Source organism: Passer montanus, unplaced genomic scaffold, assembly GCF_014805655.1.
Source record: "Passer montanus isolate IOZ18808 unplaced genomic scaffold, ASM1480565v1 scaffold82, whole genome shotgun sequence".
NCBI classification, from domain to species: domain Eukaryota; kingdom Metazoa; phylum Chordata; class Aves; order Passeriformes; family Passeridae; genus Passer; species Passer montanus.
Window position 1 is genome coordinate 2,227,112 of NW_024373479.1, and position 15,208 is coordinate 2,242,319.

The following is a 15,208-nucleotide window of genomic DNA, read 5'->3' on the forward strand; positions in this document are numbered from 1 at the left end:
GAAATGAGCTGACCAGCATGAGCCCTCAGGACAAAAACAAGGTTCTTCAGCCAGCCAATAACCAGTCCTTCTCACCAGCCTTTTATCTCCTCTGGCTCCTGGCCAGCTGCATTACCTCCATGCTACACCTCCTGTAGCCTTGAGGATGGATCTGCCCCTGTGCTGTGCCAAGCACTGAGCTGGGGCATAGAGGTGTCCAACTCTACACCTCAGGCTGGCAAAACCACCACTAAAGGACAGGGTGCACAGCTGACTGTGCCCTGCACGCTGTATCACCTCTGCAGGTAATGCAGGTGTGCTCTGAAGAGAGATCCTCTCAGCCCAGGCATCCTGCCAGTGAGACATATTTGCAGCGAGAAAGAAAGGTTTGTCATTGAAATTCAGGCTGTGCCACTAGGCTGGGCTGACTACTTCATGTTGCCTTTAAAAAAGTCTTACTGTATTTTACTGTAAACCTCAAAGACCCCTCCTCCAAAAAATCCAACCCCATAATATTCAAATTGAAGGAAATACTTGCATTTGCCCTCAATATTCATATAGGTGACCTTGGCATGTGGATCCACCCACTCCCAAAGCTGAACCTCAGCCTATGCCAAGGTCTGAATTTGAGGGCAGCAGGGCAGACCAGCCATTTTTATAGTAGAGCTACACAGAAGGAAATGTCCTGCTTTTAAAATAAACCCTAACAGTCATCTCTTTGCTTTTTTGCAGACTGTGAGTGGACCAGCTGCCTTGTACTGAGTAAGCCACTGTGCAACCTAATTCTGCCCAGATATGCTGCTGTGCTTTGTTTCTGGCAAGCACAGAAGCCAAAATATGCTTCCCCTACCCTGGGAACTGCTGAACTGGAAAGTGAAAGTCGGCAAGAGCTGCCTCAAGAAAAATAGCTCATCCAGCCATTAGAAAAAATGACAAACCAACCTACCTACCTGCAACACAGCCCAGCACAGTAATTTCCTTTAGAAATAATCTTAGAGAAAGCAGCAGTGCACAAATATTGCCCCGTGAGCAAAGATTTTATTTACAATAAGCATGATTATTACCTAACATTTTCCTGGCAGCGTCCAGCATGATCACAAACATGTCCTTGCCCTACTCCTCTGTGGTCAGGGGTGCACAACACACTGTGATGTGACACGTAAAAAATTGTTTTCATGTCTGGATGCATTCCCCTGTATAATGGGCTAAGGAACCCCACTGTACTTGCAGATTTTTTTTTTTTTTTCAGGAAGTAACTATAAATAGGTGCTTCTAAGTTGACAGCTAAACCTCAGCTCAGGGCAAGACAGAGACCTTTCCTTGATAAGGCCAGAAAGACATCTCTCCTTTGTAGTGCTGCAAATGAAGAGAGAAAAATAAAGGTTTCTGAAACTGAAAGCTCACTTTTAAAGAGCCCCAAATATATACAATGTATGTTTATGGGACTCCTATTTTGGACACAGCTTAGTAAAAAAAAAGGAGTTTCCTCAAAATAAGGAGCAAACTCACTGAAAATTTCAGTTGAATCATGAAAACCATCTCATGAGAGAACCAATCCAGCTGTAAGCCCTGTTTTAAAATTAAAAAATCACATATGGCCTAAATGCATCATCTGCCTCAAAACCCCATTTTCAGGGACTTACAGTAGCAACTGCAAAAATATTGCTCTACAGCTATTTCAGATTGCTTGTGTGTGGCTGAAAAAGGAATCAACGAACACCTGATTTCAGCAGCCACCAGCACTGTCCTGCCAGGCCACAATGACAAGTTTCAGCTACTTCTTGATGAACTTTCAGTGCTGTCTCAAACCTCTCTAGCATTTCAAAGAAGAGAAAATCCAGCTTTTGGCAGCACTTGTGGCAAATGCAACTTGACTTAGCAGGGGAACACTCTCTGCACTGGTAAATGCAGATTCTTTCCTGAAATGTTCAGTCTTGAAGGGGGCAAAGAAAAATACAGTACTATTAAGTTAAGCCTAGAAGAAAAGCAAATTACACAGAATCTTCTAGGCCAGCAACCCTCTTCCTCCACTGACCCTGCAAACCCAGAAAGAAGACACCTTGAAGAGCTTGTGGTAAAACCCTTTCTGGTCAGGCTATTTCTGGTGTCTCTGCCCCCTGCTCCCTAAGCAAGCACTCACATTCTTATCATAAAATTTGATCCAAACTCTCTTACTCAAGTGCATTCTGAATATCCCTTCTATCCTGCAGACTCCCTCCCAGAGCCTGGCGTTTGTGACATGACAGAAGCAACCTCAGCTCAGTACAGCCCCAGCCAGCAGCTCTCTCCTTTTACATCTTCCAGAACCCCAACTAATTACAAGAAACCAAGTCACCCACCCCCCTGCAGACCTGCCCCATGAAGCTGAAGCTACCTGACTCCACAGCTTAACCAGTTTCTCAACAAGATCAAAGCCTGTGCAGTTGTTCGAGGAGCTTTCCAATTATTCCTCCAGTTTCTATCATGAATTACAGCAGCATTTGAAGAGTGCCAAAACCCAGAGGGATCAGTTACTCCTGCCCTGTGACAGGCAGCAGGCTGGGGCAGACAGGACAAGCTGCAAGTACAAGGCATTACATTATGCACAGACCCAGTTTTGCTGCTGAATGACTGACAATAACTACTGGATGTCACTATTTTAAGGAAAATGTCATTTGCATAATTATCTGGCAGGGTCTCTCCTCAGTGGCTGGCATTATTCACAAGGGAAGAATTAGACTGAAATCCAGCTGTAGAGTAAAGAGATTTGCTATTCTACACAGACAATCACTGTGCTTTAGGAGCTTGATACATAGGGTATATATCACTAGTCATCTTCAGGCTCTCAGGACATGGAGAATATTAAAATGACACTCCTCTATTTCACTGTGCCATATATGTCACATGAGTTCATACTTAAAAATATTTTAATATTCTCTGTCCTCACCTGACCATCTGCTTCTTACTGGAGCTCAAGCTAGGAAGAGACAGAGAATCTGCTTTTACTTGGCTGATCCTATCATCTCCCCATCAGACAGGAAAGTGCCCCTTGCACAGCCCCCAGCCCTTTAGCCACTTTAGCCCTCAGCTATTCTGGTTTTTGTGAGCTCAAACCTGAGTTTATCTGTCATGGGAGGATGTCCTACTGACTATGTTAAACTATGTGAAGTCCCAAATCAGATGACATTTGGCCCAATACACAGAAATGGCACCAGCAGAGCTGGACTGGGATTGGAACTGATCCCATCCTGCACCCAGCTCTGGGTCCCAGCAGTACAACTGTAACCAAGCAGCAAAAAAGAGACACTTGACATTACTCTTTGTGGTGCTGGCATGCCACAAGTGGGACTGAGCAGGGCTACAGGAGGCCATGCTCAAAAATACGTGCTTTGCTGCTGGATTCCAGGTAAGAGCATTCCAAAGAAAACAACAGCTTGTTCCTCCTCCCCAGTGCTCTGGGCACAGGGATTCCAGAGGTGTTGTGTGATGTATGAGAGAAAGAAACCTTTCTGTACAACCAGACTGCCTCAGTGCTGACACCTCCTTGCTCCAGCTGTCCTACTCCATCCCAGAAGAGGCCTTGCTCTGCCTCTGGGGCATGAGGGAGGATGCTGGGCAAATGGTGCTCTGGCCCAGGGAGGGCTCTGCACGCAGCCTGGCTCTGATCCACGCTGGCTGCTTTGTGTCTTTATGTTGGAGCTGACAGGGGAGCACTTCAGCAGCACAGAAAGGAAAAAATATAACCAAACTGCCCCCCTGAGTACAGAAAAATGACAAATAACAAAGGAGAGCTATGCATGGGAAATAGCTTCCTGAGAAGAGCCTTGAGACTTCGAGTGGAGGCTGACACATGGAGGCAACAATGCTCCAATCCTGCTGCAAACACAAAGATGCCAGACATGGACAGGAAGGAAAAGCTCCTGCTGTAGGACCTTGGCAGGAATGAAAACACTTTTAGTGGCTGATATGGGTGGCACTGAATAATAGGTATGTGAAATAAGATAAGGTTTAAAGACAGTAGCTTCCCTCTGCAGGGAAGCAGAGGCTTTGGTGTGACCAGCACTTATTAGCCTTGAAATAGCACGGCACACTGTGGCCAAAGCACCAGATCCTTACATTGACCTGGCAGAAAATCTGGGAAAGTTTCATTTAATGCCTGCCCAGAAATTTCTGTCCCTCCTGGAAAGTGGTGCACCTTGGCCAACGTGCAGGGGGAGTGTGGAGGCACTGTGACCCCAGCTGACAACTTGTTCCTGGTGGGCAGCAAGTGACACTTCTTTACTCAAGCAGAAAACTCCAGCTCTCATCTCAGCCGTGGGGTTCAGACAAAGAGAAAAAGAGAAGCCATGAATGCAGAGCTCACCGGTAAATGATGCCTCTGCTATGGAGAAACATGAGGGCTGAAATAATTTCTGCAGCGTAGAACCGGGCCCGATCTTCGTCGAAGCGCCGCGACTTCTGGATGTGGAACATCAAATCCCCGCCGTTGACAAACTCCATCACGAAGAACAGGCGATCCTGACACAGCAAACATGAACAGCATTAACCACAGCCTTGCTCAGGCTTGGAAAAGCCTTAGTGAAACTATTTTCTCCCAAACAAAAACAGATTAATAAGCATGAGACAGTGAGTGGGGGAAAAGGCTGATTTTTTCAGGAGAAATCAAATCAATGCTAGGAAGATCTGTTAGTACCTCCTTGCCTACACTCCTCCCAAAAGTTTTGACCCCAGTGGTGAAATGAATTCCTGTTTGTGGATTGGGCATGTTAGTAAGTGTGTGTTCATCAGTAATCAGCTGCCATTGGGTTTCTCTGAATTATCCTTAGCCTCAGCCAGCAGGGAATGGTAGCCCTTCATCAGTACTCTCTGAGCTGAGTGGCACAAGAGAAATCTGCAAAAAATCATTCACTCCCTAGTAAACACCTCTGATCTCGAGGGAAAGCTGCTCCATAACACAATGTACATAACCAGACTGCAGCTTCACCACAACAGCACAACACTGTCTCGAGGATATCCCAACATTATTTCTGGAAAATGCGGGCTGTTTTCCAGGATGGGATTTCCTGTCATACACTTGCATGGCAGCGGCTTTTTGGGCCCTCAGATTCCAGCTTTCCTCTGATTAACCTGCAGACACCTCTGGGGAATAGAGGAACTGATAAGCATGAAGCATAAATAAAAGTTTCTGCTGAGCAGAAAAGCAACCTGTTTGATAAAGTTGAGTTCATTAACCACAGCTGTTGGTCTCTGAGGTTTCTTTTTTGGCTTTGTTTTTGGTTTCTTTTCTGGCTTTTGCAAAAGCCTGCATATAGGGAGGCACTTACTTAAGGTGTGTGCTCCACAGTGAGCAGGGGTTTCACATGTGTTCACTTGATTGTGAGAGGAAGGACACAGAGAGATTTGGCACAAAAACCCTGGAATTGTTGCCATCTAGTTCAAATATTCCTCTCAGCAATTGTTTCACGATTTTCAGTATTTGTTGTTTCAGATTTTCTCTGAATATCAGGAACAAGCAGATTGGAAAACAGGCACAGAATTCAACTGAGATCAGCCAGGCTTTTTAATGGTAATATTTTCCCTTCTTTCCCACAAGCCTCTTCCCAGGTCTGATGCTAATTATCCACAAGCTACTTTTAAACCCTCTCTAAGTTTAAGAGGATAAGCATTGTCGTGCTCCACTTTCTGGCAGCAAGCCAGCTTGAAATGAGTACTGGTGTTAACATCTTGAGATGCACACGACAGAAGAAAAACAACCAGAAATTCCCTCATTTCTCAATGGACACGAGCAGGAAAGCAAATGGCTTGTAACACATGAGGACAGCTTCCTTTGCATAGCCAACCTCAGCTCTGCCCAACAGCTCCTCCTGGGCCCCTTCCAGAAGGCAAAGATCATGAAATCATAGAATCCACTGGGTTGGAAAAGACCTTTAGAGACCATCAACCACTAACCCCACTACACCAAGCCCACCACTAAACCACATCCCCAACTGCCACACATCTACACATTTTTTAAACACCTTCAGTGATGGTGACCTCACCACTGCCCTGGGCAGACTTGACCACCCTTTCAGTGAGTAAATTGTTCCTAATATCAAATCTAGACTTCCCCTGGTACAACTTCAGACCATTTCCTCTTGTCCTGTCCCTTGTTCCCTGGGAGCAGAGCCTGAGCCCCACCTGGCTCCAAACTCCTGTCAGAAGTTGTGCAGAGCCAGAAGGTCCCTCCTGAGCCTCCTTTTCTCCAGGCTGAGCCCCTCCAGCTCCTTCTCATCAGACCTGTGCTCCAGACCCCTGCCCAGCTCTGCTGTCTTTCCCTGGACAGACTCCAGCATCCCAAAGTCCTTCTTGCAGTGAGGGTCCCAAACTGAATGCACAATTTGAGGTGCAGCCTCACCACTGCTCCCAGCACTCCCACAACACTACTGCAGCCCCAAGGCCACGTGCTGAATGCTCTCTCCAGTCCATACAGACACCACAACCTCATTGTTTCACTCTGTTTTTATGAGAGGGCACTGAAAGACACCCGAGCTGGCTTGTCTAGCCAGCAGTGTGAGCCAGAGCAGCGTGAACTGTGCAAATCCATCACCAGCCTTGGTCCTTCAGCCCTCTAATGCCACATCTTCACTGCAGATGGTTAAACTCAGTCTGGCTCTGCTGTGCCTGCCTGTTCCTCTGGCTGCAGCACAGGTATCACCTCTGCCTCTCCAGTCAGGCCAGCTTTTACATCTTGTTATTCTTTCCCACCTCCTTCCTTGCTGATCTCTCCTCATGACACATGCTTATCTAGCCCAGCTTGTCCAGGCATCTCCCCAAGCCCATACTTAAAAAGAAATCCCTCTTGCCAGATCCCCAACAGGAAGCAATTTAATTTACCAGCAGCCCGGTGAGGGATGGTGTGTGCATTTATGTAAGTGATACACATGCCTGTATAAACATGCATGCACTTAGGGGAACACACATGGGTTTTCTACTCTTTCCTTAAATGTGACCTTCAGAAAAACAAAATTAACACTTCCTATCTTAAAACATGTATGTCCAGCTTCTCCAGAGCAGGGCCACCCACCTCAGATTTCTGGCTGTACTCATGTTTACTATGATGCTTACAGAAAGACACTGCTTCTTTCTCAAATGTTCAAGTAAGCACCAAAACAGCTGATTTCAAATTTCACATCACTGCTGCCATGGAATTAGCAGCTTTTTTGCTAAAAACTGCTTTTGCTTCAGACTAACTGCAAACCTGAGCAAGTGTAACTCCATGTGTTATATGGTCACACCCACCCACGGGCTCATTTCACTGGTCAAGCATAGATACAGAACTTTGGGTTACTGCATCTTTTTAAATTTTTTTCCAACTTATTTTAAGGAGGTCCGGCTTACTGTCTGCCCAGTTTCCTAACACTTAGAAATCCCATAGGGCTGCTGAAGAAAAGAGCAACTGGTTTATTGTATTGGTATTACAACTGGTTTATAATGCAGCATTTGTGCACTGGTCAACTACATGCCTGGCAACAAGCATTTGGAAAATCAGCACTAATGGCCATCCTTTGGGGAAAATCATCTAGAAGCCACGAAAGGCCTTCCATTTTTACTCTTAAGGAAGACCATCAGCTTGCAAAACTGCCAAGACCAACCACTCTCACAGGAATCATTAAGAAATAAACAGTGGTATCATATTGGGAAAGAAAAAAGAGGAGGAGAAGGAAAGAGGGAGGAAGGAAAGGAAAAGAGGGGGAAAGAAGGAGGGAGCTGGAGGGAAGGAGGGAAGACGGGAGAAGAGAGAGGAAGGGAAGGGCAGGGGGAAGAAAGGAGAAAAGGGTGGGAGAGGAGGGAGGGAGGCAAACAGAAAAAAAATAGGAAAGAAAAAAAAAAAAAAGAAGGCAATTTGCAGCCAGAAGAGTTAGACTGAGGAAATAACTTAAGAAGGGGCCAGGAGAAGTAGATCTTAAAACAGCAGTAGTTCAGACACTTGCAAATTTGACCTAAGAGTCAGTTGTGTCTCCTCCTTTCTTGGGGACTATCAGTAGGAATTAGGAGGAGTTGAAAGCTGGATTGTTTTTTGACAGGGCCCAATGCTGAACTCCTCACATGTCTATTTTTCTATTGTGCTTTGCCCAGAAGTCAGCCTGATGTGGTATCTCTGTTTGACGTGGTAAGAAAGGAGCATTTGAGTCAACAGGAAACAGTGACACGAAAGGCTTCGCAGCAAGTGGCAGCCACAGGAGGAAATCACATTGCACCACTCCTGGACTGGGATCAGGATGAATAAACTCTCAGAGCAATTGTTACTGTAAATTAAAAAAACACTTGGAGGAAAAAAATCCACGGGATCAGGCAGGTTTATTTGAACCTACACGCAGAGATTAATCCTGTCAATTTTCACACAAGAGAGATGTCTTTTTTATTTTTCTTGGCTTTTCTAAAAATTTATTTCTTTTCATTTTAGTTTTCCACCCCTATTTGTTCACCTGTTAGCAGGGCAGGGGCTGTTGGAAGCACAGCAGTGGTTGACAGCAGCTACATATGCCCATTATATTTGTTCATTGTCTTAGGGGGTTTTATGGGGCTTGAAGAAATTCCCTGATTGCAAGAGCCACCAAGAAGGACAATCCACACACTGGTTACTGCCTCTTGCAAACACTAAAATCCATCTCCAGCATCACTTTAGCCCTTTGTCCTCACCAGCTCTACAAGCTGTTTTGTATTCTCATACCTTTCCTCTTTGTCATCACATGGGAAGAAAAAAAATCCAGATTTTAATTAAAGAGCATCCTTTTTCTCCCTGTGCCCAAAACCAACAGTGTGATGGCAAACTTCTGCCCTCTTCTACTTAAAAGTCACAGCTGATGTCCATTTACAACCCACACAAGACCAAAGGCCTCCTGGGACCTTATCACCAATCACAAGGGTCCAATTTTCCCCCACAACAAAAATCAGCCTGTCTCAGGAATCCCGCTTAGTTTGCATTTTATCTTTTTGGAAATAATTCATGCACACAACTCCTTAGAAAATCAGCTTTGGGCTCAATCTGAGTTCACTGAAGCCAAAGGGCTTTCCCAAGAAAACAGTTGTTTTTTCCCTGTTTTGGTAGTTTATGCTTTGCAGAGCAGAAGGGAGGTTTTCCAAATCATCCCCAAACAGAGACAGCTGTGTTGCTGCTTCCCAGAGAAAATTTATTGTTTCCAAAAAGAGTAGCAGGGCTTAGGGAGCTTGCAAGCAAATCATTACAAGATAATTACAAGAGCTGGCAGGCTCTCTCCGTGTTCCCAGTGCTCTCCCTTCGTGGTCCACAACCCCCACACAAAGCAAATCTGCCCTAGGTCTTGCTGAGAGCGAGAAAATAAGCCATGATTTCTCAGCCCTGGGCTCCAGAAAGCCACATGTCCAACTCCCCAGCAGTGCAAGTGGCCATCTGTATCTGGGTCAAGGCACTGCAAAGCACAGGATCTGGAGGAGGAGTAAGACACAGGCTTGTAACTGAATATTTATTTTTGTAGGACTAACACAGTTATGCCCCACTCTTTGATGCCGCTCTGTGAGGAAATGTCCAACCTCCATATCCAGGCCTTTACAGAACCTAGGAATTCCTGCTGGAAATGCCTCCATGCCCATCCCTCCACAGCATTCACAGATTCTATGAATTCCTGTTGGAAGTGCTTCCCCTCCCTCACTGTGGTTCTTCATCATCCTCAGTGGGAGGCAGAGGGGCAGGCACTGGTCTCTGTGGTGCCCAATGACAGAACCCAAGGGAATGGCCTGAAGTTGTGTCAGGGGAGGTTTAGGGTGGATATCAGGAAAAGGTTCTTCACCCAGAGGGTGTCTGGGCACAGAACAGGCTCCCCAGGGCAGTGGTCACAGCACCAAGCCTGGCAGAGCTCAAGGAGGGTTTGGACAGTGCCCTCAGGCACAGAGTGGGACTCTTGGGAATGGTGCTGTGCAGGGCCAGTAGTTGGACTCAGTGCTGCTGATGGATCCTTTCCAACTCAGCCTATTCCATAAGTCCATGATTCCATAGCCAGCCCTCCACAGAATACAAAGAATCTATGATTTCCTGCTGGAACTTACTCCCCTCTATATCCATGGACCAAGGCAGCCCTGCACCCCACGAGCTACCTGCTGCTCGCAGCTCCAAAGGTTAGGGACAACAGGCTGTCCAGGGGGGTTACACATGGTTTCAGACCCAGGGAGAATCACAGTTGTCCTGTGAACAGCCCCACTGTGAAGCAGTCACCACAACAACCCTTGCACAGACACGTGTGTGAGCACAAGAGCAGACCTCAGGAGCTCAGCCCCAAATTTCCAGACGAAGCTGCTCTCACTCGACTGCAACGGAGCAAGGCAGTGACTGATGTCAGGTGAAGATCTGGTCCTTTGGTTTCAAAACACAGCAGCTACATCAAGGAACACCTCTGCCCCACACTGCCTCAGATGGAACCCCACGCACGTGGCCCAGGAGTCCCAGGCAGAGAGGCAGCAGGTTTTACAGCCTGCTGCTCTGTTGAGCTGCTCTTCCTCCCTGCTCCAGGGGCTGCAGAAGTGCCTGCCAGCCCCAGGAACCACTTCTGCCTCAGGGAACCAAGCCACAGATGGCACACACAGCCCTGGGGTTACCCAGATGAGGGCTCACTGTGTGATCAGCTGAAAGGCTAAGAAAGGGAAGGTTTCTTTCTTCTGCTGGTTTTGGGTGGTTTTTCAAGCTAGAAGGAGGTGCAGTGGAAATCAGGCCAGCTCAGAACGGGCATAAGGTGCATGTGGTATCTCCTCCAGGCTGGGCAGCTGGTGAGCACATTTCTGAGAATCTCAGGTCGCTTCCCCACACCAGGCTCATTTTTAGGTCCTTTAATAAAGAGTCACCAACCTAAATGAGGCAGTTATCACTGGTTATCACCCCACCATGCTCTGCTCTCTGACACTGCTGAAAGCGGGCACCACAAGGGTCCCTGTGAGGCCACTGCAGTGAGGCACATACACAAGGCCCAGAGAATCATAAATTGGCTCTTGCCACTTGCACAAATAAACTCTGCAGGGTCCCTCAGGGTGAAGGTGGCCCCGGCACTTGGGTGCACAGAGCAGCATCAACACCCAGCTCATTCCACAGGAGCTCAATGATGACAACCACAAACCAGGATGGGCTGAGGGGAGTTGTGGGTTCCCACTGACCCCAGGGGAAAAAAAAAACAAAAACAAACCAAAACAAAAAACAAACAAGCCCAAATCTAACTGCATCCTCCAAATTCCTGCCCCTGTTTTCTCAACCACTTGGCTGAAATGTCAAGCTCATATGCTGCAGTGTTTTTGTAACAGGCAAATTCAGTCATTTGTCTGGAACAATGCATCTTCTGGGGCATTCAAGTGAAGCACACACACATCCTTCCTCCTCATCCCCTCCCTGCAAGACAGCCTAATTCACAGCAGTGTTACACTATTAGCTCATCTTTTCACTAGAAACTTTTACACTGCATATGTGCAAATCATGTGCCTATGATTATCCTGTTCACCTGTATCTGCTCCACTTGAAACAAGACCAGACCCAAATTAGAAAAAAACCCAAAACTCAGATAAGCCAATCAATTATATAAAAAAGTCTGCTTTTTTATCACAATTAAAAAACAAAAAGACACTTTGAGCATCATTAAAATTAAATATTAAAAGGATACAAAACTAATTGAAAGAAGAAGCAACACAAAATCTTCTCTCCCAGACCTTTTAAAATGGTAAAGAAAACTCCATAAATACTCCTTCCCTCCTGAAAGATTAAAACACATTCAAAGGACTGACTGAATTTAGCGGGGAATAAATTGAGAAATAAGGAACTAAAGTGTATGACACTACAGACATTACCTGTTAATCAAAGATTTATAGTTCACCTGCACCCCTCAGCTGGCTGCTGGCATCTTGGTGTCTCAGGAGAGAACAGCCCTGTAAATACCACACTTTTTTACAGCCCTCCATTCAAAAAGACTACTGAAACTGGTCTTTTCAGTTCAGAGTGACCAACCTGCAACAGCTCTTCCCATTTTACAAAATACTGAGCTCTGCAAAATCTGCTAGCTCAGGCAGGGCTACGGAAGGCTAGAGACCTCTACAAGCTCAGCCAAAGGTCTTCACAAAAATAAGAGTGCCAAAACACTCAAAACCCACTTGGAAACAGCTTGCTGTGAGGATTTGTGAATTATCTTCTCACCTTAAGTACCACCTGGAGCAATATGGATTCAAAGAGACTGAAACCTAAAGCACCACCAGCTCACACCTCAGTTAGCTAGCTCCTCTCTGAGCTTAGATTGCCTTTGGATTTTTCTTCCCTTTCCTCCTCAATACTGACTGGCACCTGCTTGCTCAGGGCTGCTTGAGAGCTGCTTCCATTTTGATCTCTTTTTATGCCACAACTTCCTTGATTTTAAGGACAAAAAATATTTGTCTCACGTACTGTGGCTAACCACAGGCAAAACTTGGCTGCAGTGAGCTTGATGATTTGTCCAAGCTACAGTCTCCCCGCTAAGCAACTGCAGATGGAGACAGGCATTTATATCAGCTTCATGAAAATGCAAATATCCCAAGTCCCTCAGCCATCTGGGGTCAGAAAGTTACTCTGGGGAGCTACGACAGGACGATGGCAGCTGACCCTTCCAACCCTGCAGCTCATGTTTTCACCTCAGCTCGCACCGCCTCAGTGCGCAGCCCAAGCGTGGATGTCCAGCAAAGTTCACAGATTAGAGTCAGAAATGTCAGTCTGATCTTGTTTCACCTCCTGCCTGCAAAAAAACCCCTGGCCTCAAATGTTCCTGCAATGAAGTGACCACTGCAAGGTGCCGCTGCAGATGTCAGAAAAGGCAGAGGCTTTCTGAGCAGGGCGTGGAGACATCAGGTTTACTGACAACTGGAACCAGCGTGCCAGCAAACACATCAGGGGTTTTTGGTGGATGTGGACACTGTCAAACCACAGGAAGATGCACTTTCGACCAGCCTGCCTTTATTCTGTGCTAGACAGGAGCCAGAGGAAAGGAGAAACTGGCTGTCCCTGCTGTGGTCACAAAGCCAACATGATGGCACATGGCACACACCTACAGGATCTGCACTTGAGAGTGAAAGGAGAGAGAGGAATTCCCCTGTCCCTCCCTGTCCAAGAACCCCCCAAAAACCAACCTGCCACCCCAGGTAAAGAACAACTCAAGCTCCTTCCAGCCTGACTTGCAGAGTCTTCCAGCAAAGTGGCTTGGGGCTAACACAGGTGTCAACTCTCAAGAACAAGAGAAAAAGTCCTTTCTCAAAAATAAGAGAAAAATGCCTGCAGAAAGGCATCCAAGACACGCATTTGGCTGTGAATGCACACATGGAGTTGTGCTGCCTCTACAACATGCCACAGAGGGAATGCTGGGGGCTCAGAGCCTGGGAGTGGATCAAAGCCATCCTCTGCTCCCAAAGGGCTCCCTCCCAATGCCTTTCAAAAAGAACATCAAAGAGTGCATTTGACTGTGAATGCACACATGGAGTTGTGCCTCCACAACATGCCACAGAGGGAATGCTGGGGGCTCAGAGCCTGGGAGTGGATCAAAGCCATCCTCTGCTCCCAAAGGGCTCCCTCCCAATGCCTTTCAAAAAGAACATCAAAGAGGCCTCACTGCTTCCTGAACGCCCACCAGCACACTCCAAAGTCTGTCAGGGCACTTGTTCATCACCCAGAGCCCTGGGAAGGCTCTCACTGCCTCTCCAGCCTGCCTCACCTCCACCACACCGGGCTCTGCCCTGTGCTCTGCCCATTTGGTGATGGTGGAGTGGCTGACAACCATGCTGATGCTGGAGATCCCCTGGGGGGACCACAACTGAGGACTCCCCTGGACATACAAGGGCACTTAGACCTCCCTTGTGGCACCTGGGGGCAAGGGCTGGGTGAGCTGCCACCTGTCAGTCCCAGCACTTTGGCTTGTGGGTCCTCGCTTGAAAATGATGCTCCTGTTGAAGGCTCCAGGTCAGCTGTAGCACTTCTAGGAGGTGAAATACAGGGTCACCTCTCTAAACAATCAGGTCACCCATGACAAGATGACCATGCTGACCCTGGCAGAGGTGCCTGAGTGCCCCAAGAGCCAGTGGAGATGTGGAGAAGCCTTCCCCTTCCATGCTGAGAGCACGACATGAGCCCTCAGCCAGAAAAGGAGACAAAAAGCTGCGTGCCAAACAGCAGGCTGCCCTCGTAAAACGGGAGCAGTTCCATGGTTGTACTGCCCTGGAGTCCCAGGCCACCTGGCTTGAACAGCACCCCTGCTCATCATTATCTTGAAGGACACTCGTTACAGAAAATCACAGCCTGCTGCCAAGTTCTCCTGTCTCACTATTTTTGGAACAATAGGGGCAGGCTCTGAGCCTCAGCAACTGTCAGCAGAGCCAGAGGGAAAGCAAATCCATATAATGATCAGGCTGGCTGGGACAGTGCTGGGAACAGCATCGCCTGGGGGACAGTCCCCTGGAAGGACCCTTTGGTCATGAGAAAAGGGATAAGGGCAATAAATGTAAAACCCAGAAGCTATTCAACACTATTGGCATGGGAAGCTGATCTCCCCCAGCCCTCTTCATTCTCATGCATATGAGTGGAGACAAAAGGTTTTAAAAGCAAACCACCTGTGCAGGAAGGATAGCTCCTAAACCCCAAATAAGACAGGACCTACTTACTGCAAACTGATTTTAATTAAAACATTCCAGGATTCACATTCCCCAGGATTATATTACTGATTTAGCTATTTATACATATAGCCTCTTTCATCCCTTCTAGGACAGTATTGTTGAGGTGTTGCATGACACCAGTGTCAGGTAAATGGAAACAAACACTTTTTGGTGCTTGTCACCCTTAATGCAGGATCCACAATTATCCACAGGTCCCAGCACTTGTCAGCAACTCATGGATTACTGGAGCAGAAGCATAATCCTCTCTGGCTCTAAAGAATTATTCTAAGGCCCTAGAAAAAGCAGAGGTAAATGGCTTAGGCAAGGTGGAAAGCTCCCAGGGCAAGGCCTTAAATTAAAAAAAAAAAAAAAACCAAAAAAAAACCAGAGAGGTAGTGAGCAAGGAAGACCTCTCACAGATGCAGCTGAAGCAGGATTTAAACTTCCCCCCTGCAATGGAGCATCTGGACTCCTCCTTTGCCTTTCATAGGAAAGGAATCCAGAGGTGCAAGTCCAAAACTGCCCAGCCCAGTGCTGGGCACACAGATGGCTACATCCAGCCTCTGCCAGCCTGCTGAGCTGCTGATATTTCATCTTT

At 47.0% G+C, this 15,208-nt stretch overlaps 1 protein-coding gene across 1 annotated transcript in view; it reads right to left on the bottom strand.

Annotated features, from left to right (window-relative positions):
• Window positions 1-15,208, bottom strand: part of PRKCH (protein kinase C eta) — a 113,271-nt gene that overhangs the window by 40,476 nt on the left and 57,587 nt on the right. The window contains exon 10 of the mRNA XM_039733064.1: window positions 4,322-4,476. Within this exon, the coding sequence (XP_039588998.1) occupies window positions 4,322-4,476 (155 nt within the window). The remainder of the gene's footprint in view (window positions 1-4,321; window positions 4,477-15,208) is intronic.